General features: G+C 36.4%; 1 protein-coding gene across 1 annotated transcript in view; it reads right to left on the bottom strand.

Annotated features, from left to right (window-relative positions):
• Positions 1-26,932, bottom strand: part of nphp4 (nephronophthisis 4) — a 171,423-nt gene that overhangs the window by 56,301 nt on the left and 88,190 nt on the right. Inside the window, exons 12-15 of the mRNA XM_032576022.1 lie at positions 18,379-18,516; positions 11,392-11,549; positions 8,606-8,797; positions 2,028-2,215 (exon numbers count right to left, since the gene is read on the bottom strand). Of these exons, the coding sequence (XP_032431913.1) occupies positions 2,028-2,215; positions 8,606-8,797; positions 11,392-11,549; positions 18,379-18,516 (676 nt within the window). The remainder of the gene's footprint in view (positions 1-2,027; positions 2,216-8,605; positions 8,798-11,391; positions 11,550-18,378; positions 18,517-26,932) is intronic.

Here is a 26,932-nt window from a genome sequence, read left to right as displayed (position 1 = left end):
TGAATACCTTTTAAATATAGAACTAAAAGAAGAAAACTTTGATCCAGTATTCTTCCAATTCTCTTCTCATCTCACTCTAAATATTTCTCTTTCGCATATAACAGTTGAAAGAAATGCATTCAGTCTTTGGACGCTGAATTCCACAGGTGTTCACAAACCGTGGTGCATGCAATGTAGTATACCTAAAAAACAGAATTGTCTAGGTTATGAATATAAATCCTTATCCATAAGCCTAACTTTAAATTGTAATCTTTCACAGAAATTTCAACATGAATAAAAAATTAGGTAAATTAGTGAGAAAATGAATTATGTTATGAATTATGTTATTTATTGTGTTATTTTCTTAAAGATAATTCAAATATAGATTTTTTTATATAATCTAATATACTGAATAATGACTGATATCGTGTGCAGTAAGTGATTTGTCAAATAAGGAGGAATCATTTCAGCAGGGGATTACTTATGGCTATTTTGAGAACTAACTATATGTCTGTTTGCTGTCAGCAATTGACTGAATAAAAGCTTTTATAAAAATAAAAAGGTTTTGTAAAAATAAATAAATAAAAAAACTTGATCTCAGTAAAAAAAAGTCCTGGAAACAACAGCAGATAACATTGCATAAAAGGATACAAAATCAAAAACTCAATATTAGAGGTCTTAGAGAAGAATCTCAATTATACTGCCAATGTGTAAAATTGGCAGATCATAACCGGTGAAGTACAGCAGCTTCATTTGGGACATTTATATACACTATTAGTGTACAAAAAGTAATTTAGGGATCAAGTTTATAAATGATTTAGGGATGAACATACCTGCATTTGAGCAATCAATTGCAGGTAATAATGCTTAAAGTTTTCATTTTTAAGTAATGAGTAACCAATTTGTGGTTTTAGTTTCTTTTTCTGAAAACTTTAAATGACTAAAAGTTGGTTTAGATGTCCAATTCAATTCTGACAGCTTTCCAAACAAAATCCAGAGGGACTAGTATCTCTGAACACAAAGCTCCGGACTCCAGATGGACTGGGCTTTACGCAGGAATCCCTCTGGCTAGCGAGTCAGGAAAAATCACTAAACATAAAAGAAAGAGTGTAAGATTTTCTATAATGTCTTTTTGTGAATTCTTTTCTCAGTTGCTTGTGTAGTTTACTCAAAGGCATCAGATCTACAAAGAACATTGCAATATTTTCATTTTATTCTGTCATTTTCCAGAATCTTATATACATTTGTTTATTACAGTTAGGCTCAGCCGTTTTTAAATAAAAAGTTATTTTTGCAGCCAATAAAGTAAAGCAGCTAAGAACAAAGATATCAGAAATCGACATCTGAGGACAAATTAACAAATTAAAAAACAAATTAGGATCTTGTTAAATCATAACCTTTGGTTATTTTAGGTTATTTCCTAAGACAAGGAAGAAAAGGCTCTGAAGGCGAGCTTTTGTCTGTAGATGATCAGGTGAATATAAATAGACAGGGAAATATTGACAGAGCTGGACTGGAGAGTGTCTTGGGAATGAAGACATCGGTAGGTGTATGAGTTTGAGGGTAATGTGGAAAGGGGTGGGGGAGGGTCATTTGTGTGCTCAATATCACACTCTGTAAGAAGCTGTAACATCTCATCCATTTCATTAGCTACTACATGAATAGACTCAGACTTCACTCAGCTGACTGAAGGAGAAGTGTTGGAGCATTGCATAACCTCGAAGCACCATTGAACATGGTTCGAGGATATTAATGCACAATGGTAACAAGGAAAGTGGAGATGGTAATCTTTTAGTCATTGTCAGGGATTGCAAAAGGGTTTGACCTATTATGAGCAGGGACGGGGAGATTTTTGATGGTAAGGTAAAACAGCCAGTATTTACATCATGAAAAGCACTATCACAAAAAAGTGATAGTCTTTTGTCAAAGATATTTTGACAAAAACTATAAAATCAAAAACGCCAATCTTGACCTGAAAGACCTCCATAAAAATACATGCAAACAACAGTGAGGAAGAATAAATCACGTTTTCAGCCTTTTAGTCTCACCAGTATTAACAGATCCGTCTTTGTTGATAGTGGCTAAGACACAAGGAAGTGCCTCATTAGCTTTGGGTCGAACCTTATCGCTGGTCAACAGCTTAAGTTGCTGTGAGGTGACAGGGGGAAAGCGATAAAACTGGAAGGTAACATAGATGTTGCGAGGCCAGTCACTTTCAACTCCTGCTCCTGGTATTCTGTGAAAAGAACAAAAATATGTGAAATATTTTAAAACATGTAAAAATAGGTTGTAATCAGATGTGATGGATTCCCGAGTTATAAAAAAGTTATTTTTGACAAAAACTATATAAAAAAAATAGCATATACTACTAAGAGTAAACTGTATTTCAGAAAATGGTTTATAAAAGAGAGTTCTAAGGAAAAAACATTAAATAAAAATGGCTTTAAAATCGTATCACAGGAAGCTTTTGTGCAACGGAAAAGAGGAAGTAGTGTTCAGAAGCCGGTGCATAAATATACCTCCATTCAAGTTCATACAAATGAAATCCTTCCTTTGTTTTGAAAGAATCACATTTAGGAAAAAGAGGCCTTTGAGACTAAGAAAATCCCAGCGGTTTGTATTGCTTTTTACACAAACGCCTCCCTCTGAGTGCAATTTCACACACTGTTGCAAATTTTCAATGCAACACTTCAATATTAAGTTTTACCCAAAAAGACTCCCAGTGAGCTTGCAAAAAGCAACTTTAAGCAGTGAATTGTTGAAAAAAAAAAATACACTCAGGAAAAAAGCTCAGCTGCTTCAGCTGATGAATAGAAAAAGATTTATGCTTTAATATATTTAATTATTTTTAAAATAAAAAAGTAAAGCAGGAAGCAGCACTGAAACTAAACAGGTGGTTAGAACATCACAGTTTAAAGTGGAAGTTAATCCAAAGACAGGCTTGTTAACAATTGGTCGCTATGCTCCATTGTAAAAGCAGATTCAGAGTGGAGATGCATCCTGTTGAAAGATGCGATTGATAATCATAAAACCTGAGACAGGAAGAAAATTACAACGCTTGGCAGCAGCGTCCTAACTTGTCTCAGTGATACTGCTGCACAGTAACAACTAATGCCTGCCATACCTGTTTGTCATAATTATGAGGTAGCTAACCCACCCTCGCCCCACTCAACAGAGAAGGACACAGATCTGCAATTAATTGTAAGCTTGAGTGTGTGGGTTCAGGTAGCACTCCAGAATGCTTTGAAAAAGAAGTCGAAGAATTAAATCAGCTTTCTTACCAGCGCGTCATTAAATCTGAGATAGAAATCCATACTGTGTTTTGTTGCACTGTCTTCAGCTTTTTATGTGAGAATACTGTAACTTACCCACAGGCTTTAAACATTTGCTGTTATACTTTAACAATACCAGAATCAAAATTTCTCACCTTGCCTGCAGTGAGGATGTGATTAAATTGCGAGCCTTTATGGAATCCAAGCCTGACTGCGCTCACAACAACAAGGAAATGGGTTTTCTTTGAGCTGTATAATAGGTTTATACCAAATAACACATCTATGGAATTTATTGTACCAAGCTTCAAGATTTTTTGCATTAGTCATACTTTTTATAGGCATTTTGCTTTGGTCCTAGTGTAAAACTAAGGCCAGGACGTTAAACTTTATCATGAGTTTTAATTTGCACAAAACCAACAAATTGGAACAGTCTCAGTAATACAGCGGACGGCTAAGAATTTGCAGAACTCCACATTGGTTCTCGGAAATGACTTTTTCTTTAAACCAATATTTGTAAAAGGCTACAGAAAAACACAACCTTATAAAACTATTCACATTTTTACCCACTTCAAAGAACTGGATTGACCAACAAAAAGCACTATATTCTTGTGACGTGAAAAGAGAGCGAGAATGTTTAACATATTTGTACAAAAACGAAAACTCACAAACATTTGTCTTCGCCCACCTTGAGTCTGGATTTTGTGGAACCACTTTTTGTTGAAATTACAACTGCAAGTCTTTTACAATGTACCTCTCTGCTGTAATACTGACATTTCATTTCATTCAACACACAGTATCAGACAGATTGGATTGGGGAGCAAATTTCCAAGTCATTCCCCATATTTTAAAATTAGGTTTGGACTTTGACTGTGTAATTCTAAACAACGGATACGCTTGAACTGAGCAACTTCATTGTTGCGTTTGGTGTACGTTTAGGGATGTTTGTTTCTGAAATGAGAATATCTACCCAGGTCTCAAGTCTTACAACAAACAACAGGTTTTCTTCCAGGATTGCTCTGTATTTAGCTTTATGATGAGAAATTATTCTACACAAAGAATAATTATTTATCTACTCCAGAATCACCATAGGTCTATTGAGTTCTTCACTGAAGCGAATCAATTGCACAGATGCTTAAATGGCGCTGAATATTAATGTCCTCCACACTTTTAAGATTTTTACTTGTGAACAATTTTAAAATCTTGTGTTTTCCAGATACTATTATAATCCGATTAACACATTTAGTTAGTCTATTGCATAACATTGAGGTTGAAATTTAAAGAGAAGGTAAAAATATATATATATTTCTGCAATACAATGTTAATGATGACTACATATCAATATGTAATTATGAATACATACAAATATCAAAATTATTAAGAGAAAGTTTTAAAAAAGCACAACATTTCAGTTGGTAATCTCTAAAAATGTCTCAAATTAGTCTTTGGGATCTTTGCGTCCCATTCCTGTTCAAACTTCCATAATAATGCATAGCAACATGTCATTAAGGAGTGCACCACAAGTACTTTGGACAGAGTGATCAATCATTCAAGGTGAGACATTTTATCAACCTAAACATGCATTTTCAGACTCAAAAGAGTTTACAGAAACATGAAAGCACTTGACATATGAAACTCAGCCCTCAGTCTGAATATTTAACTTGGGAATATGAGTCTGGTGTAATTTCCCGTCTGTCAATGATCCACGTGTACGTGCTGTCAGTTAGAGGTTCTGATTGTAATTGCTCCAAGCAGAAAAGGCATAAATCCAAAGATTCATAAATAACCGATGCAAATAGTTTCATGTATCAAGCCTCTAATCAGAGAAAAGTTGCACAGTATTGAGGTTGGTACGATGAGTCAAAGCAGTGCGCAGATGAGTCAGTGACAGCCAAGACAAATGAAAAGGACTGCTGATGGAACGACACTAAAAGTGAAGGCTTTTGTTGACATCCCTCAGCAGCCCCCTGTCACTGTCAGCCCCTGTCAGATGGGACGACTACTCGATAGGTTTCTCTGATGGGACAATGACAGAGGTGCTCTTCTGCCTGATTTGACAGGAAATATGGCGTCTCTGTAATACAGAGCATACATGCCATGTATGGGTATGTAATTGACAGGTAGGACTTTGTGGAGGACTTATGTGAATTGAAGTCTCTCTGTAGAAGACAAAAAGAAAGAAATATATAAAAAATATATATAAGGTGGAAAGGTGTCTAGGCAGGATGTGGGAGATTATCCTCAACCATCAAACAAATGTCCAACTACAATATCAATTCCTCAATGCAGATAAAAGGCCAGTAGTTTAAAGGACGGAAAGAAATGTGTGCTCTAATTGTTTGGGTTTTAAAAAACCCAACGTCAGAACAAAACAAATGGAATATTGTATTTCTGTTTATGGACCAATTCTGTGGAACAATCTGTCTAAAGAAACCAAAGAGAGTAGATCAATTTTTACTTTTAAGAAAATAATAAAATATAAAATGTGATCAATATGTGATGAAGTATATTGACTCAGTAGTGTTATATCATTACAAAAATAATGTATCTACTTTTTTGTTATTTTTATATACATTGCCTGTTTTGTGTTTAAAGAGGTATCTGTATGGACGGTCGATTGATGCTTATGGTATAACAAATTGATTTTTGAGAGAAGAGGAAAACTAAATAAGATCCCCCTCCTGCTACTTTTCATTCTAAACGTTTATATCATGTGACATGTTCATTTTACACTGTAAATTAATGACAAATCAATTCTGTCACAATGCATCAATTCTAACTCGCCCACAGATTAATGCAGCAATGTTGTGTGGATTTTCATACTCCTTAAATATTTTGCCACATTACAACCAAACATTCCAGTGTATTTAATTAGGATGTGATATGTTGTGTTATGTGACAGATCAACACAAAGCTGTGCAAAATTATGAAAGGGGAGTGACATAGTTTTTGCTTTTTTCCCCCAAATAAAATAATCTAAGAAGTGGGAATGAAGTGAGATTTTCACTATGTTCACTCTGCAGCCTGAAGAGACCTGAATCCTAATTTTTTGCCCTTACGCACCTTGTATCCATTCTTTTCATGACGGTCTAAATAACACAGATCAGATTTTTAAAAATGCCATCCAAGTCACTTGGATATGTGGTCCTACACCGTCTTCCAAATGATTATGCAAATTGGATTAAAGTGTCATAAAGATCATTTTTGTTGTGCTATAAAATTTATAGATGGTATTGTGTGTCAGGGCCCTTTGAATCACTATAATTAATTTCAGAGAGCTGGTTGATTAGTTTGTCTGGTGAGCTCAATGAAAGGAAATCTACTTAAGAAGGATGTTCCACATTATTAAGCAGGCCACAGGTTTCAAGCAATATGGGAAAGAGAAAGGATCTCTGCTGACGAAAATCATCAGATAGTGTAGTGCCGTATGACAAGGTATGAAAAATTATATATTTAATGAAAACTGAAGCGTTATCATCATACTGTGAAGAGATTTGTGGCTGATTCAGAACAAAGATGGGTTTGTACAGATAAAGGCAAAATGAGGAAGGTTTCTGTTAGACAAATTCATCAAATTAAGAGAGCAGCTGTTAAAATGCCCTTATAAAGCAGCAAACAGTTAGTTGAAGCTACTGGTGCCTCTGGATCCTCCAGAGGCTTGTGGTGCATGAACCTGCTATTGGGCCCCTAACCAGAGCTCACAAGCAGAAACGGTCCAGTGGGCCCAGCCGTACATGAAGATTAATTTTCAAACAGACTTGTTCACTGATGACTGCTGTGCAACTGGTCCAGATGGACGCAGTAGTGGATTGGTGGTGGATGGCCACCACTTCCCAACACGGCTGTGATGTCAGCAAGGAGGTGGTGGAGTCATTTTTTGGGCTGAAATCATGGGGAGAGAATCATTGGTCGGCCCCTTCAGAGTCCCTGAAGGTGTGAAAATGATCTCAGCAAAGTATATGGACTTTCTGACTGATCACTTTCTTTCTTCACAAAGAAGAGCCGTACCTTCAGTAGCAAAATCATCGTCATGCATGACAATGCACCATCTCATGCTGCAAGGAATACCACTGTGTCATTGGCTGCTATGGGCATAAAAGGGGAGAAACTCATGGTGTGGTCACCATCCTCCTCTGACCTCTGACCTCAACCCTATTGAGAACCTTTGGAGTTTCCTCAAGCAGAAGGTCTGAGGGTGGAATGCAGTTCATATCAAACCAGCAGCTCTAGGAAGGTTTTCTGACAACCTGCTAAGAAATTCAAGCAGAAACTTTCCACAAACTCACAAGTTCAATGGATGCAAGAATTGTGCAGGTGATATCAAAGAAGGGGTAACATGTTAACATGTAACTCTGTCTGTTAAGATGTTTTTGATTGAAATAGCTTTTGATTTTAGCACATGTGACCATTTAATGCTGCACATTCAAAGAATGACTGTTTGCAGTTCTTTATAATCCATAAAATGTTTAGAAAATCTGCTGTGCATAATAATTTGGAACAGTGCATTTTGAGTTTTTTATTTTTGAAAAAAATACTGTTCTCATGGGGAGCTTTGTTCAGTAAAATTTGATTTATACTGTAATTCAGGACTTGAAAATTATACTGACCATCATTTGAATTGACCATTTAAGAAAATCTGAGAAAATATCACTTGCATAATAATTTGGAACACGGTGTAAATATCAGATTTTTCTAAATATGACCTGCTTCTATATGGCCAGGTCGCATTCACCCGACCTGTAAGTCATCGATACTCAACAAAGGTCACTATTCTGCATCCTGACATGCAGAAGCAGGAAGATAAACAACAACCGCGGCAGATAATAATAAGGATTAAGTTGTTAATATGCTGACAACAATGAAGTCTGCCATCCATATTTAGCATCTCCATGAATCAAACCAAGATGCTCCTCTGGGTTCTGATTGGTTGACCAGGAGTGGTGCATTTCTTCAGATGTCAATAGTAACACTGGGCAGAGGTGGAGGAGGTCAATCTTTTCATCTGTCTCATCTTCTACTGTCACGACATAATAATTTTAACAAATATGTAAAAAGCATATCTTTGATAATCTTTTATGCCCCGACTTTAAAAGTGAATTTCATCTGTCGTTTTTTGTTTCACTTAATATTTTATTTGTGTGTGTGTATTGGTCAATTACAACAAATCCTAAATTACAGGCAAGTTTGTTGCTTTTCTAATGTGACAAAATGGAAGGTTTTTTTTACCTATCTCGATCCGTATGCTGAATATGGAGAGAATACGGTGTGTGTATTGTACTGTTCAGGAGGACACAGGATGCTGCTAAGAGTCAGCATCATCAGTGCTGCTGTATGTGTCACAGCACTGCAGACCTCACCTGGTAAATGCCAGAAACTCAAACACCAGCAGGTTTCCCTGTAAAAGGTCAGCGTCCTCCCGCTGAGGATCGAAGGGCATAGGTTCAGTTGGGTCCAGGACTTCTGCCACCTGCCTGCTGCAGTCAAGGATTTCAGGAAAGCCGGCAGAGAAAAGGTGTGCCAGAGAGCTCCTGGAGCTGACTGAGCAGGAGCTGGAGAAAAATCATCAAAGCAAAATGTCAGATCTGTTGGAGCACGGCACACAGACGTCTTCAAATGTGTTCTTGACGCTTGACAAACAACAGGCGGTAATGTGTTGATTCCCTGCTGCACAGGCCTCATTAAGGTGATTTACTTCAAATGAGACAGGAAAATGACGAGAGCTGGGTAAAATACAACACCTGTTTATCAATTCAGACCTTTCACCATTTTATCCCGCACCCTTTCTAATACAAGATGTTTATCGTTTGAGCGATAACGTCAGCTTTGTCACTTCATCCCGTTTAACCAAACTTGAGTTGCAATATCCGTCTGCACTAAACATAAATGTGATGAAACGATGATTAGACAGCATACGGATGTCAGCAATATCCATCAAACAGCAGCTCCAGGATAATAGTTATAGGGGAGGGAAGTAGAGAGGGACCGGGTGGGTGCCAAAGCGCTCCCTCAGGATTTTCAAGCATAATTGCCAGTTATCTCTAATCATAGTGGCCACCTGTTTCAGCAGAACTCTGGTAACATTCATAACTTATACTTTTAACACTGACTAGGAATGCCATGGCTGTGATAAATGCAGCACACAGGTGGCTGGCTAAAGTGCAGGCATAAGAAATGAGCAATAATGTCATAGCACTAACACGGACGGAGTCCATTTGGTAAATAGTTGAGACAGTAATTAAAAATGTCAAAAGAAAGAAGCCTTGATCAAACTAATCAGAATGACAGCAGTGACAAGGGGAATCAATTGTTTTTTTCTCCACAGCTGCATCAATTTCATGCATTATGTCACTTTCCCATTTCTTAAAACTTCTCTCTTAATTTAGTCACTCTGGATTAATATTCAGGCCGTCATCTTTATTTCAAAAAGGGGCTCCATCTGATATGCGGAGCAACTTGGATTAAACTTCTTTTGACTTTATTGTTCCTCTCCAAAAAGTGGGTCATTTCAGACTGAAAACAGTCAAAAAGATGTTCTGGCTCTGAGTGAAGAGGCAACGATGTTTCAGCTCGCTGAACTGAACAACATGGTGTCTGGATCCAAAATGCCGGGATTGGGAAATTGTTTCAGTGCCAGCTGCTTATTTACAGATGCTGCTCACCAATGCAAGGCTTTGTTTCTCTGTGTCTATGCTCATTATTTGCAAAGTGTACTTTCTCTTTCAGGAAACTAACTCAACAAGCATAGAAAAATTATTGTTGTAAGTATTCACGGATGTATATGTGGTGGGAGAAAAGTACATAAAGTAGGGGGGTAAATTTAGAAATATATTTTTTAAAAACTAACATGTTTCTATATGAAGCTGAAACTACAAGATTCACATGGATGAACTCCAGAAACTGTAGCAAACATTAAAACCAGGAGGAAAAAAAGATGTATTATAACCCAAGCATAACAAATATTTATTAGGAGGCAAAAAAGGCATTAGCTATAATTAGGTGAACAATATCAAGAGACTACTTTTTTTTAGTTTTGGACCAGCAGTTGGCCTTGGATTGTAGAGGACAATGTTTCATTTCCACCGAGTTTGGGAGATGACAATGAACGTGACGCTCTACATTTGAGTACCCGCTAAAAAAGTTATTCAAGATTTAGATTTTCTATGGCCTGACAGGTGGAGGCTCTCCACATTATTTTACAGCACTGACCACATTTATTGGCGTCTGTGATAAAGATGTGGGAGTTATTCAATAATCTGTTATTGCAGTAGCATTGATTTGACATCAACTTATTAAAATAGATTTTTAATAAGTTGATGTCAAATCAATCCTATTTATTTGTTTATCTATCAATCAACTGAAAGTTAATTGATAGATAACTGAAAAGTTGACTGAAAGTTTCAGTTGAAATAAAAATGATCCAGTGGGGGGGAATATCCAATTTTAAGAATTTGTTTATCAACAAATTCACAGTTCACACACCGATATTGATGATCCTGCTGTCACCTATCAGTGGGCATGAGGTGAATCTTCCCACATTAATCCTTTATTACACATCGGACCAGCTTGGAGAATTTGAGGGCCAAATGCTTATTTAGCCTTATGCCTGGTTCAAACTGCAGAATTTTAAAATTGTTGGCAAACCTTCAAGACCTTAGCGACGCCACACATGGCGATAAAAAGTCTTGGCTACAACAGGTTTGGTTGTACAATGTGTGGTGTCAAGCCACACGGCAGGAGCAACACACCACACACGAACTGATTTGCCTCACCAATAGTCAGATGTCAGATGGGAAAACTCACAAAATCTCTTGAGTCCAAACATGAGCTCAGCGTAAACAAACATGGACGACTGGGAAGAAATAGATGTGTCCTTTAAAAACGGAAAACTCTCAAAACAAAAACAAGAACCAAGTAACAGAAAATCCAGGATATGTGAAGATGACAGAACATTGCTTTTGTCCTTGGTCATTTGGTATTGATCATGCATAGATTTTAGTGTGATTCCATGATGCTAATTTGGAATATTTAACTATTTCTTAATGAATTTTAAGCAGCTGATGACACCATCAGCCAAACTGTCCTGGAGGATTTAAGTAACATTAAATCCCGCTACAATCAGGGATACACAACGTGAACACCTCACCTCGGCACATTCACTCCCAGAGTAATGACAGGAGCATGGATGGGGGTGAAGGGCAGCTCTTGAAGATGATCCCCTTCTTCGTCCTTGGAGGTCATTTTGCCGCCTTCCCGCTGAAGGTCCATCTCCAGGTGGGTGATGCTGCTGACAGCCGAGCAGGCCTACAAAAAGACACAAGGACTGATCTATACATAATGCAATAAATAGGATTAATGCAGCAGAACTGCAGCAGCATGGCAGAAAATCAGGAACCAGCTCTGTTTATCCACACTGATAAGTCAGACTATTCCCCATTAATTAAGTTCACTTTCACACTCATCACTCAGAATGGCATAAAGCAAATTCTACTATCTAATTATAAGCCAATCACACAAAAGTGTAGGCAGAGACACATGAATCATAAAGAAATGACTCAGTACAGTACAATCACAAGCAAAGAGAAATAAAAACCAGGACAAGGACCGACTTTGCTAAACACAGCTGACAACTGGATCCATGGAAAGTAAAATTGGGTTATGAAGGCTTGGATTAAAAGAATGAGGCAATAAGTAAAAAGCTTGCAGTGGATTTGTCAAAACTGATTCTAGAAATTGCCTAATGCTCTGACTCCCTGAGCTTACAGTGGAAATATATATCTTTTACACACAGCAGCCACTTGTCACAGGAGGAGGTAAGGAGCTTACCCTGGTCTGGGTTTACTTGGTCCTTGTCAATGTTTGCTCTGATTCTAATTACTCATCTAGAATAAACAAATGAAGATGCAGCAATAAGGTTTTCCTAGTTTTCTATAAAGTTTGATTTTAACTGACTCTGATGTTCTTATCTTAAGGACACATGATGTACTACCACTTACTTTGATGTAGTAATTTTAAATCCAACAGGTTAGAACATGAATAAATTAAAAGTTTATCCCTATTTATGAATCAAAATCTGATTTTAAAAATAAAAAAAACATTATTTTACATTCTATTAGTTTATCTGTTAATTGACTGTTTTTATGCATTTAATGAAAGGGAAAACATAAAATTCAGTCGATCAAGCATAATTGTTTGATTTCAATGTTAGGCTGATTTCTTGGTGCCTCTCTAATTGTATACATTTTTTTTTTTTGTCATTGGAAAGAAACACATAAAATGCAACAATAAAAAAATGTGGTCTGACATTTTATCTCTATTAAAAAAGAAGCTTAGAGGAAACCACAGGATGTCAGAAGTGAAGGAAGCAGTTTCATCATACTCACTGCGACCTACAAGTTATTGGTTAGATTCCAATTTCACTTGCAGCACATCACTTTGAACTACAACAGCTGAGATCTGTGTGCCTTCAGATGAATGTTTGCATGTTTCTTCTACATTGCCAAAATTCCAGTTTAGTGATTATGGATTTGTGTCAAATATTTTTCAGAAACTCAAAGACGTCTCATTAAAATATCATAAACCAAGGTGGAGAAGTATTCATAGCCTTAGAACATTCTCACATTTCTTCAAATTAACAAATCAAGCTAGTATATATTTTAAAAAATTGTATGTGACAGTATAAGCAAAGGGTTGAATTGTTGAGTGGAAATAAACTAATACTTTGTTTTCACATTTTTGCAATACGATATACAGTAGAAGACTATATTGAAAGAAAACCGCAATAATTCCTGATTGTAGTTTGCTAAAAAAAAATAACATAAAAAAGTGATATGGTCCAATGAGACTAAAGGTTTGCTTTTCATCTACATGTAAAACAACTAAGTATAGGTAGCCTCATGGCTTGTGCATCTTTTCCTTCAACAGGAACAGTGAAACTGGTTATCCTTACTGTGAAGGTGGGTGAAGATCAATACACTGGAAACAAAACACCAGTAGAGGTGGAAAAGACCTCTACCGGTCTCCAAGAAACAACAAGCCTAAACACACAACCACAGCTACAATGGAAGAGTTTAGATCAAAGGACATCCATCTTAGAATGGCCCAGTTAAAGTTCATATGTGGATTCAACTGAGTGTCTGTGGCAAGATTTGGCAATTGATCATTACAGTCACCATCCAATTAGAGTGAACTCCAAAAAAGAATAGTCAAACACTCCAGTATAGATTTAATGCAGATGAATACAAATACATGCCACACTTTTGTTTGCAAAAAAAAAAAAAACTTGAATTATTTTCCTTTCACTTTATCACTATACAGAATTTGTACTGATCTATAACAAAAACATTTACCTAAAATACACTGAGGCTTTTCCAAAGTACTGTAGCAAAGTAGTGTAGCAGAACATTTTTTTCTTTATATTCATGATTACAAATGCTGTAAACAGCCTATTCTATATTATGTCCATTTCTCCAAGCCTTTGACCTCGAACCTACTTGTTTCTGGAGACAATAGAAACACTGAAACTATATGAATTTAATGGGAGTCTACACAACAGCTTCTGAGGTAACATGTAGGACTGACTTAAAATGATCAAGGTTTATGTTTTTTTTAATAATTTTGCACATAATAAGTGGCAGTATATTGTGTGCTCCACTTAAGAAGTCACAAAAAGCTTTTCAGACATAAGTAGCTCTTATTACTGGGAGTATTTTCCCTTCTGAACACTATTTTATAATTAAGTAAATATTATTAAATGTAATTTATACAAGCAATGTTTTTGTATAAAGATGTCAGAATTGTGGGTTCACTTTGGTTTTGAATTGACTTTATATACAATTCATAGCAGCTGATAAGATATTAAAGACACTTAATGATTTGGAAAGAAGTTCTTGCATTGTTGCTATTGTGTTGGTACAGGAAAACAACAGCTTCAGTTCTTAATATGACTTAATAGTATTGAACATTTATGGATTACTATCCAAAATACATCTTATATGTGTGTGTTTGTGTAGCAAATTAAGAAATAATAAATCATTAATTATGTATGCAGATGTATAGCCTGTATAGATTTTTAGCTCAACGTGAGAGGGGAGCTCACAGGCAAGAAATAATGTTGTGGTTTATAGTGCAAACATTAATCCCTCCTTCACTGTCACAGATACACAGCTGGAAGTTGGACCAAACCAACAATTATCTATAGAGAGCTAATGAAGACATGTTTCCTTTCTGGCTCCTCACACACATTTTAGCTTGCCTATCAGAAGACATAGAGTTGAATATTATTTGACTTTCCATCAGACATGTCAGTAATAACATTGGCCAATACCATGTTGTTGTATATACATAAAGTACACGAGTGTACAACATGTGATTGAACAGCCAGCGTCTTAATAAACTCTGAGGTTAGCATGGTATGAGATAGTAGCTTTAAAAATGTTAAATTGTCCAAAGAATTGGTGCCTTTGAACTTGCTGACATTAAGCTGTTGCAATGTGATAACCCATAGATGAGTGATTTTCATGGGCAGGTGTGCTCAGGTTTTATGGTTACAAGGACAAATGGAGGTTTAAACAGTAAATTCTGAACTGTAATTTACTAAAAGAAACCACCTAGGGAATTATAAATGAGAACTATTTCCAGGCAGTGACGTAAGGGTCAAACGTTCCTTAACTTTATTAACTGCTAGCTTTTGAGTTGCCTCTAATGTAGAAACCAAAATTCTCACGGGAAACACAAAATCAGCTTGAAATGAACAAGTAAAATTAAACAAAATATGTTTTTTTGGGCAAGTATGGTGCCTCAGAGAAAAAAGGCATTGGGTGTGTTGACTTCCATTTATTCATCCATTTCTTTTAATTAGCATTTTGTAGTAGTATGAGTGGGGTAAAACTGTAGCAGTCTAAGGAAATTTACAGAAAAGCAAAATATTATCTTAGCAATTCATCTAATAGGTACGAAACATTTCTTGCAATGAGAAATGTTGTTTTTTCCCCCCTTTCTATTCACTTTAGACTGTAAAGATGGTGTTGTGTTGCAGTACAACTTGAAATGGGTTTCCTAACTAGACAGCAGCTCTTTTATTATGTTTCTCCCATCTATTATGCTTGAAATCCATACAGCTTAGGCTATGAATCATATTACCTGAATAATCCAGGAACTGCGAATGAGTCTTGCTGAAGATAAAAGAATAATCAGGAACACAATATTGCAAAAAAAAAAATTACAATTGAATTTGGCTCACAAAGACCAAGTCGTGCTGTGAGGAGGACTGCCAGAATACCTTATCTAGCTTAAATTTCTAGTCCAACTTTTATCTGCCAAGATAAAAGTGAGAGTATTTTGCATTATATCAGTTTTTTTTTGTTAAAGATAGTATTTTTTTAACATTAGTTAAGACACTGCAGCTGGATAGATAGCAGAATAAGTTTTATAAAAATGTTGAGTTAGACATTTTTTACCAGCAGGTTCATTCCCTTGCCTTTGTTTAGTCCCAAACTGTCTGTTTTAGCCCTTTATCTATGCACACATTTGTCCTCCTTTACAAGACAAACAGCTGATCCAGTTGGATATAAGGATCAACATCTATTTGCTTCACTCATGTCAACACTTAATGCCTTCAGCTCCATGCAGCTTTGCAGCCTTAATATGAGGCATGTTAGTGTTTCTGAAACCTCAGAAATGACTCTCAAAATATGTCAAATCAGGGAATAAATCTGAAAGATTTTCTACATTTTCAATCCAATGATGCTGGCTTTCTTCGAAAAGCGGTTTTCTTCTCGCTACTCTTCCATAAAGGGTAGTATTGTGAAAGATGCTGTTAATAATTATGCCGAAACCATGTTTTCCACTTATTCAAAGTGAATAGAGGATCTGTGAAAAGATCCAGAGCTGCCTTTTTCTGCTTAATTCTGCTTCTATAATTAATACTCTACTTGCCAAGCCATGTTTTTGTAGGTTTGCAGTTGGGCTACATATTAGAATAATAGATTGAACATTCACAGCTCAAGATGCTTACCTTCCTAGTTTACAATGAGTCCACTAATGTTCCCCTTTATATAGAGGTCTAGTGATTGTCAGAGCCATCATCCAAGATGAAATATCCAAGTTCCAAGAATACATGAGGAAGATCCCAAGTGATGTAGAGCTTAGTGAATGTGTCAGACAATAAAAACTGGAAGAGAAGAAGCTGAAAGAACCATCATGGGAAGAAGAACAGCTGATTAGGATGTACCACCGACGGATAGCTGAAGTGACTGATATGACCAAATTCTACCAATGAGTAGAGACTGAAAGACAACACAGATCTACCACACCAGCAAAGATATCAAATGCAGGCTGTGCAAAGAAGCCCCAGAAAAATTTAAACATCTCACAGAATGCTGTAGGTTGAAGGCTGTAAGATACTAGCAGAAAAGGAAAATATGAAACACCATAACCAAGTGGCTGGTGCCAGGTACAGAAACATCTGTGTGGAATATGAACTGGAGATCCCTAGGTCAAAGTGGGAATCACCTCTCAAGGTGGTGGAGAATGACCGAGCTAAGATCCTTGGGGGCTTTCAGATACAAACGGACAAAATGGCAATGGGCCAACCATGTGATCACTGATAAGCAGCAGCGGACAGTCGTTGTGATTGATGTGGTCATTCAAGTGATGGAAACATCAGAAAAAAGGAGAAACTGGAGAAACAGCAAAGGCTCAGGGAAGAGCTAGAAAGAGCCTGGCAGGTGGAGGCAACAGTAGTGGCCGTGGTCATCGGAGCTCCAACAAATACCTGGAGAAACATCCGTCATCGCAATCCAGAAGAGCACAAGCCTAGGACCAGGTAAAATAAGGACCCAAGCCTGAGATGAAATCTCTCTGTCTCTATATATGTAGGTGAGAGAGCATTTTACATTTACATACATTTGTAAATTAGAACATGTTTCATTCCAAAATGCATACTGTTGGGAAATGATGAATACATTAAAAACAGTGGTGGATTTTGTGTATATGTACAAAAATGTGGAAAGTTAAAGAGCTGTACATCTTTCTCTATTAATCAGGTTAGAATGTGTGTGTGTGTGTGTGTGTGTCGGGGTGTGGTTACTTCATCTATCCTCACTTTGTGAGATTGCACCACTGTTTTCATCGTGCTCTGCATCACTTCCCAAATATGTGCATCATTGTGGGAGAACATGGTCTAATTTAGCAGAGACAAGGCAGTTTTCAAAGGCAAAATGAGTCCTAGCCAATTCTCAGCAGCAAACACCCACAACAGCAGGGAGCAGGTTACTCCTGCATCATTCCAGTAAATTATTCACCAGAGGTATTAAAATCCGCACAGTGCAGCTGACTTCCTCAGCTTTGCAACAGTATATGAGCTGAGTGCATTAACAGGATGCCCTTCGTTTCATTGAGCTTGTTAGGACTTGTAGTTTGTAACATCATTTTAAATGCACATCATTAAGTTGTCCAAGATCATTGAGAAATAAATCTATCGATGTCACAAAACTGGCTTGAATTTATAGATTAAAGTTGGACTAGATACAAGACAACATGTAGATTTTTAAGACCCTGTGCTAACAAAATAGTAAGGTATTTACATAAAGATAAAAAAAAAGATTACATTAATAATATTTATCTCGAATGCTGAAAACAGGAAAAGAGAGTAAATCTTGAGATCACGAGATTTGTGGCAAAACTCTGTCAAAATCTGTGAAATGACAAATGCTCTTCATACAGTCTGACTAATCTTGAGCTATTTTACAAAGAATAATGGACAAAACTTTCAGTCTCTCAATACAGAAAGACACAAGAGACGTACTCTAAAAACTTGCAGCTGTAATAGTGGTCTGTCACATAGCGTCCTATAAAATACATTGAGTTTCCGGTTGTAACGTGACAAAATATGAAAAATGTGAAGGCGTGTGAACACTTCAGCAAGGCTCGGTATGCTTGAACTCAATCACTCCCTCCATTGTCTTGAGGATATTCAAACCGTTTAGCGTGTTTTGTTCAGAAATGTCAAACCTGTAAATGCTTGTCTTTGTTAAATGCTTGTGCGTTTCCTTTGGCATATATGTGAAGCTTCAGTGCGAGACCACGACTGCGTGTGTGTGTGTGTGTAAGGGAACGGGGGTGGAAATCTTACGACATGTGACAGCTGGTGGGCTGATGCCAATGGGGAAGGATGGAGCAGAGAAGGAAATGACTGTTGCCACGGTAACGACGAGCTGGAGTGGCTGATGGTCGGGTAGCGTGAAGTAGCTGCCAGCTGAGACAGAGAGAGCTGCAGAGAAACAATGCAAACGACTTGCTGTTATTATGATTACCAACAACAGTGGTAAGAAATATACTTTGTGCCAGAGAGACACGTGCTGCCTCAGATCACAACAACAGCCCATTACTCTTTAACACTTAGAATCCCCTCAGACCCCCCCCTGTCTCCACATCCACAAGCTTGTCTTTCCCAGCACGCCCAGGTTAAAACTGTTTTTTGTCTCCCTTCTGATACTGAAGACATGTGAAAAAGAGAGCAGTTTTTTCTTTTTTTTCTCAGTCACAACTTAAAGATTATGTAAAAATAGCATCGGGAACACAGCAATTACTACTAATGGGGGATACTTCAAGCTTGATACAAAGCGAAAGAGCACCATTGCCTCTCCACTTGTAGTCTACATGATTCATATTTGCTACTAATGAATCTTAATTGATTGCTTAAGTAGATGCTTTTTAATTGTCCTTGCATATCATATTAGCATATTTCCTCTCCTCTGCTTCAAAGTGGTCAATGGTGCTGCAAATGCAAATTACATTAAGTTTCTTATTTAGATGCTCTCTTCATGTATAAAGAGCAGGAGAAGTCCTTCTAAACTTCTAAACAAGACACTCCAAACTTTATTTTGCAATGCATTTTTTTCCAACTTACTGACTGTATTTAAAGGTTGACCTTTTGATCTACTGATTGAAAAAACAGTATTTAATATGAAATATAATTCTAGAAAGAAGATCCCCTCACCACAGTCAACAAAGTCATCAACCAAAAGGTAGACGTATCAATACATAAATCTACAAAAAAAGGGAAGACTGAGTGAAAGTAAATACAGACATGCAAGCAAATCTTTAGCCTTAAGAATTGATCTTAGTCCAAACAACTAAAAGCCACCGCAGTAAAAGCCTACAAGGGCATTAAGCAGAAGGAAATTTGACGTCTAGTGACCTCCATAAGACCAAGACCAAGGCTTTCATTTCCAGCAAAGGATTTTCAACCAAGTACTAGAAATGATCATTTTACGTTTAATTATTTGATTTAAATCAAACGAAAACAAAAATATATATACAGTACAGACCAAAAGTTTGGACACAACTGTGTGTCCAAACTTTTGGTCTGTACTCAATACACACCTTTTTGGACACAAAACACACCTTTTAATTCAATGAGTTTCCTTTATTTTCATGACTATTGACATTGTAGATTCACACTGAAGGCATCAAAACTATGAATAACACATGTGGAAATATGCACTAAACAAAAAAAGTGTAAAACAACTGAAAATACCCCTTATATTCTAGTTTCTTCAAAGTAGCAACATTTTGCTGTGATTACTGCTTTGCACACACTCTGCATTTTCTTCATGAGCTTCAAGAGGTAGTCACCTGAAATGGTTTTCACTTCATAGGTGCCCTGTCAGGTTAATAAGTGGGATTTCTTGCCTTATAAATAGTCATGAAAATAAAGAAAACCCATTGAATTAGAAAGGTGTGTCCCAACGTTTGGTCTGTACTATATATATATATATATATATATTGCAAATAAACACATGCTTCATTACCTCATATTTTTTAGGCATTTTTTTGGTTTAACCCACAGAATGAAAGCATAAACTCTGCTCTTCAACTGCATCTTAGTTTGATTATTTTACATTCATTATAATGTTGATTGAAAACAAAATTTAAAAGTTGTCTCTGGCCTAATATTTATGGATTTGACAGTATATGCTTAATCAGTGGGCAAGAAAAAAATACTACTTAAGCTTTGGATAAGGTAACTCTTACTAAATCAAAAATGACTAAGGAAAAAAAAGTTAAAGATAAAGTTAATGAACAAACATTTTGCTGAATTAAGTTTCAAATAACACTGTATACCTGTAATGTTTCTTAGCTAATAGGAGGCAAATTATGAGTTCTACATTTAAAACTCTTAAACCATAGCAGCACTGCATTCATTTACAGGTATATTTTAAATATGTACTGAAAAAAAACTGTGACTCTGATTTTCCATTAAAATTTGCTTCTTAGCAAGTTTACAGGTCACTTTTTTATGTTTTCCTAAGATGAATTATTGCACTGATCAGTCTGTCTGAAAAGCTTTGCTAAACTGATATGCTATCTACAGAGAAAATAGGTTAAGGAGACAACAGAACCCATAACTTTTGTATCAAAGGAATCCACTGTTTCAAAGGCTGAATTTACCATTTAACAAGAAGAGCTTTCAGAGCTGACACAAGATGCTGCATCACAGTAAGAACATTTACAGCTTCCCCTAGCGGCCTAGTTAAAGGGAACACTTATTTTTATAACTTGTTGCTTAGCAATACGGCCATCGCTGACAACACAGAGAATGTTCTTATGGGCCACATGAGGTTTGACAGGAGTTCACACATCCTCTCCATTTCACATGGAGACTGCTCTAGGTTTAAACAGACATTTAGCTCACTTGCCTAACACCCATAATCAATACTGCTGCAAATAAAACATCAAGAACTTCAACACCTTTTTACTGAAATCATCACTGCAACCTGCAACCACACTTAGACATATGTTGTCTGCAAAACAAGACAAATGTTCTGACAGCACATTTGAAGGAAGCACAGAACCTGAGCTGCTGATAGTGGAAGCTGAGAACAGGTATGCTGTAAATAGAAAAGAATGAAAAACCACAGCGGCGTGTGACTTTCAGAGCTGCTTTATTGTCTGTATATTTTCAACTTCTCAGTGTAATCAATTTAAATGCTTCCTGTGTGCTACATTTTTTTATATGGGATGTTTATATTTACATATATTTTCCAGCCTAATAACAATAGATAGATGGAAGTAAACACTACTGGTATTTTTAGTGGAATTTGTGGAAATGCAATTATTGCAGGGACAAGCTGAAAAACAAATAAAAATAAAAGGTCCAAAGAGCCACTTGCGGCTCCTGAGCTGAAGGTTGCAGACGCTTGACCTAGTTCTATTGCTTTTGCACTATAATGTGTTTTACACATTGTTCAGATTATTGCTACGATTGTTAAGTTAAACGATGTAGAAACTTTGGATGTAACTAAATGCAGTTTAAAGCTTAGGAAAAAAGTTCTGAACTTTTTAACATTTTATAATTTGAGGGATAATATTTTTACTTGGGCCCATGAACTAGAAGGGCTACATTTAGAAGCATAATAGGACGTGCTCATTTGGAAAAATTATGGTGAACTCATCGATGTATCGATGGGTGACCCCATCAAGCTTTATGAGCCATGGATGTGCCCAAACAAGAAGCATAGATTTATCATCAGTGTCCACTACAGCTGTTAAGCTGGATAAGTTAGACTGTAGAGTTAGCGCTATTAATGGAATCCAACCCATAAATATGTTTAACAATACAGCCTTCTATAGATTATACTACATAGGCTATAAATAGCCATAGAACTGGCACAACAGGCATCGATACAGACTGAGTGGAAAGAATAGATCACAACAAATGATATGTTACTGGGCTTTTTGTGCCTTTCTAAAGTATGAACATTCTGAACTGCTGTGTTTATGTAGAAATTGAATAATTCACAGCTGGACTTTATTTTCTGATTAGGTGACTATTAATGCAGTTGGTTGCACTGGATTTTAATTTGGGACATTTAGATTTTACCATATTGAATGAGTAACCAATTAAAAAAGAAGAGCATTTGAATTTGGTCCTAAAAAGCAGTACTTTTATATTCAAATGTCCCTTTAATGAAAAACAATACAGAGATTTTAAAACAAAGTAGTTTGAGACAGGGTGACTCTTTTTTGGACACTGCTGTTCATTTCATTGAATGAATTATAGGAGAGCCACAGTAACCTGTGCCACAATTGTTTGCCAACATTATTACTCAATAACTTTTGCTTTTATTATTTTCAACCTTTCTTGATTTTTCCACCTCCAAGTTAACTTAGCAATTTTTTACTATTCGTAGTTTTGAAGATGTGTAAGTACGGTAGTTGTTAAATCTCAGCCCACAATTTGATACATGACTGTGCAGATGGAGGCTTCCCATCCTTGATATGAATTTAAAGGAATGAACAACAGAAAATAAGTATGATGCAGGTACTAGAGGAAGAACCAAAACAACGTATTTTATAGAAAGAATGTCAGCAGTTGAATTTGTTAGAGACTTTATGCAAAGCAAACTTTATGAAATGTGTCCAAAGTGTCACACTTTGTGAGTGTGTGTAGATCTGATGTAAGCATGTTTTCTTGTGTAACTACACAGCAGAGGGATTTACTGTGTGAGGCTATGATGAATTCTCTTTTGAATTTGATATGCAATTCAGATGAGGATGAATTTATAAAAGTGTTGAAGAAAAAGTGGTAGAGAAAAGTCCAAGCAAAAGGGAAAGAGACTAATCACGTCTGGGAAAACTGAGGAAATTAAGAAATATTTGAAATCAACAATGAAAAAAAAAGACATAAATGTAAAGTTATGTTTTTATATTTTACCATTTTGTATTTTATCTCATAAATGAACAAATATATATATAAAGATCTGTTTATATTATCTTCTTATTTGGAGAATCAATCATTTTAGGCATAAGATGTACAGGACTAAAATGGGCTGTTTTGGTCACCGAGATGATGGTCAAAACATCCACACATTTCAAAATGCCAAAAGTGTGAAGGCCAGGAGAATGTCACAAGTCAGGCCCTGCAAGTACCGCTGAGCCGAAACCCATTTTACACACACATGCAAGTGACTCACCGCACTCTGCACATCGAGGGTGTGAAAGACAGACCAAGGATGAAAAGATCTCACACACACACACACAGCGACATGAAGATCCTATGAGGCCAAAAATATGAGCAGATGATCTGCTTGGCTGTCAGGGCACAAAGGCTGAGCTCACAACTTTGGCAGTCAAACCTATGCCACAACTAAATGCCCCACTCAACCCATTCTCTTAGAGGCAGTGCTACCAAGCTGAGCCAATTTGTGTTACTAACAAATTCTAAATGGCGCCAGCGGAAGTGTCCAGTTCTCTGGGTGAGCTTCTAAAATTGCACCGCTCAAAAAACACAAAGCTAACTCCAAACATATTCATACCCCTGGCAGATTTAGGTTTAAAGTAGCCTTTAACATTTCACCAAAATATTGACATTTTAGATTGGCCCAGCCAAAATACTGACTTGAGTCTGACTGAGAATAAAAATTGTACTGACTCTATAATTAAATTAATAAGGAGCAGAAATAAGTTTGAGCTTAATTGTACAACCCCCTAATTCTCAGATAGCACTGATGCTCCCAATTTCATAGAGAATAACATTTGTGTCATGCCAAAAAAGAGAAGATAGGCATTTTTACTGTGCTAACTTATGGCACGACTGGCAGAAGCCGTCATAATGTAAAGCTTGTTAAATATTAATAAGTTAAACACATTGCTACTCAAATTTTAAGCTCTCAAACTGAAAGCCCCGTAACACAGTTGGGTGTAAATATGCCAGCATTCACAACTCTCAGGCGCTAATTTAATGCTGTGCTAGGAAAATAAATGCTGATAGTTAAAAACGATTGCCAAAAAGTGACATAGAATGAGCCACAAAGCCTTGGTAAAATTTCTCTTTATTGTAGGTATATATGAAAAATAATCTAATGGAGGGAAATACTATATGATAAAGGATTTCATTTGAGCTGAGACCAAGTCATTGTTTTGCATATCACAAGTAAGTCTCAAGTCTTTCCACTCAACTCCAAAGTCAAAGCAAGTGTCAAGTCTTAAGCAAGTTATTTGACAAATTACAGAAATTAATCTGACTGATAATACTTTGGAGATTAAAAAATAATTTTAAAATGTGTGTTCAACCACCAGAACAACCAGCAAGAGGAAGTGAACTTTAACAATGTGATAATACTTTTCACAAGAAACACTACTGGTCGATAAAAAAAATAAAACATTTAAATTTAAAAAAAAACATAACCAAATTTTAGGGCAAAAGAATTTTTTTCTTTTTTAAACCAACTACAACATTACAAAACTGCTTTCACAAAATTACATGAGTAGCATCAGATCATTTAAATGTCAAAATTATTCATGCAACTGCATAGAAATGAAGCTTATATTACAAGTCATTATTATGGTCATGGTGTTGCTATCTGTCAGCTTGGATGCTCCACATTTGTTTGTACTTGAGGCTTAAAGCACTTAGATTTGTCGTGTACACACAGTAATCAATCTAAATAAGGTAAGTACTGGAAAACCATCTATCTAGCCATCTGTGTGTCAATACAGTTTTGTATTTGCACACTAATACTTAGCTTAAATAGACTGGGAAAACTAGAACTATGAAATACAATGAAATTTCAACTACAGAAATATGTAGGAATCGTAAAAGATTGATTTTTCAAAGGTTAATTTTACACCTGAACATAAAAATACAGTGCCTTCTGATAAGATTCTGTTTAAAAACTATTTATACAAGAATTAGGCTACACCAGTTTGTGTTTTGCAGCTGGAGTTGAGAGAAAACAAAACTCAGCTGCGTCCACTGGGTAACTCACCTGTCACTCAGTGTGGTGCAACCCTTAACAGTGATTAATTTGACAAGGGCAGAAACATGTTTATTTTTGCACTAATGCTGGTCATTTTTCAAGCTGGGGGACCAACGGGAGCTCTTAGGCCTTCTCCAGTGTCTATTTAATAAACTGCAGTTTTTGGTATTTCCATATTGGCTTCATTTTTCACATGGGGAAGTTGTTACTTGGTCAGCATTGGCACAGGACAGAACAGAGGACCCAAGGGGAGACCTGGCAGGCAGGAGGATTTGGGTTATTGATGATGAATAATTTGAGAGGAATGCAGGTACAACACACCGTAACGGAGGAAGAGCAACAAGAACGGGTTGAAAAGCATAAGAAGTTCAAACCACTGTCAGGTATCCTTGCAGAACATATTGGAGAAAGAGTTTCACTCTGGGAAAAGTAGAAAGAATGTCACAGAGGCAGTATTTGGAGAGAATGTTAACCCCTAAACTGAGACGCTTTCACAATTTGTTCTGAGTCCTCAAATGTTCTGGCTCTAGCACCATGACTTCCTCTGGGTCAGGTGTTTTAATGAGCCACATCAGTGTTCATTTGCCTCTTTCCTGAACATCTGCATGGGAGGAAGAGAAAGAGGCTGTAGCATGAAATCAAGGTTTCTACGGGAGATCTCGAGATTGACATGCAAATAACAAGTAGGGTTTAAGCCAATCCAAAGAGGGAGTCCAAAACAAAACAACAAAAACGCACACACACAAAAAAAAAAGTTATAGTAAGATGGAGACTAGTCAGAGTATGAACCATAGGGGTTGCTGTTTGTAAGAATGGGTAAACGAAGATGACAAAACTATAAAAAAAATTTAGGTTTTAATAAATAACCACAGTAACCAAGATGACACCATCTTAATCACTGAGCAACATGTTTTCCTACTTCATGAAATTCTTGGCGTCAAATTGTTTTCTTGTTTGTGTTCTCGTCCTGTTTTCTCAGCCCCCCCCCCCCGATCTAGGCAGATGGCCGACCATCCCGAGTCTGGTTTTCCTTCAGACCTTCTCCTGTAAAAAAGGAAGTTTCCTACACTATCACCCACAGTGTATGCATCCACAGCATGGGGAGTATGGTGAAGTTCATGAAAGTCAAAAACGCTGTTTATTCTTGCCAGCTATTCTTTACTAAAACCCATCGTTATGAGTTAAACAAAATGAAAAAATAGAATCAACTTTAATTTAAATTTATGTGTACTCGTTAGTTCACTAGTTTCACATTAAGCATATTTAAATGAAAATCTAAATGTGCAGTTTTTAACTACAAATGAACTGTGTTGTCTCACAACTATATTTTCTGTTGTTTTTTATTTTATTTTAATGGCAAATCGTCAAGTGTACTCTACAGTTAAAAAAAGTTCTACATTGTCCTGAAATATACAGCATCTTGCAAATGTATTCATATGCCTTGAAACCTTTTTGTTGTTGTTTAATGCATAATATTAAACAACAAATTTTAAGTGTTTCAAGTGCTTATTTTAGTTCATTCTCCTCTTGCTTGAAATGATTTAAATGGTTTATAAGTGAAGTTGTCAAAATAAATTATGTTTTTTAATGTTATGAAAATATGTATAATAGAGAATATTTTGGACTAACACAAAATATTGCATAATTGTGAGTTGTAAAAAATATGATACATGATCTTATTTTGCTTTTCTAATGAAAATCAGTGTATTACACTGAACACAATGTGGTGGCAGCATCATGTTGTGGTGATGATTTTCTTCAGGAGGGCCAGGAAAGCTGGTCAGAGTTGATTGGAAAGTAAACAGGGCTAAACAGAAAGTAAACCTGGAAGAATAGACATTAGTGGAAGCAAAAGTGTTAAAGTTCTTCCAGATTTAGGTCTGATCAAGAATCTCTGGTAAAACTAGACAAATTATATTAGCA

The sequence above is a fragment of the Xiphophorus hellerii genome, chromosome 1, assembly GCF_003331165.1.
Source record: "Xiphophorus hellerii strain 12219 chromosome 1, Xiphophorus_hellerii-4.1, whole genome shotgun sequence".
Lineage (NCBI taxonomy): Eukaryota > Metazoa > Chordata > Actinopteri > Cyprinodontiformes > Poeciliidae > Xiphophorus > Xiphophorus hellerii.
This window is presented reverse-complemented; position numbering and strand designations above follow the sequence as displayed.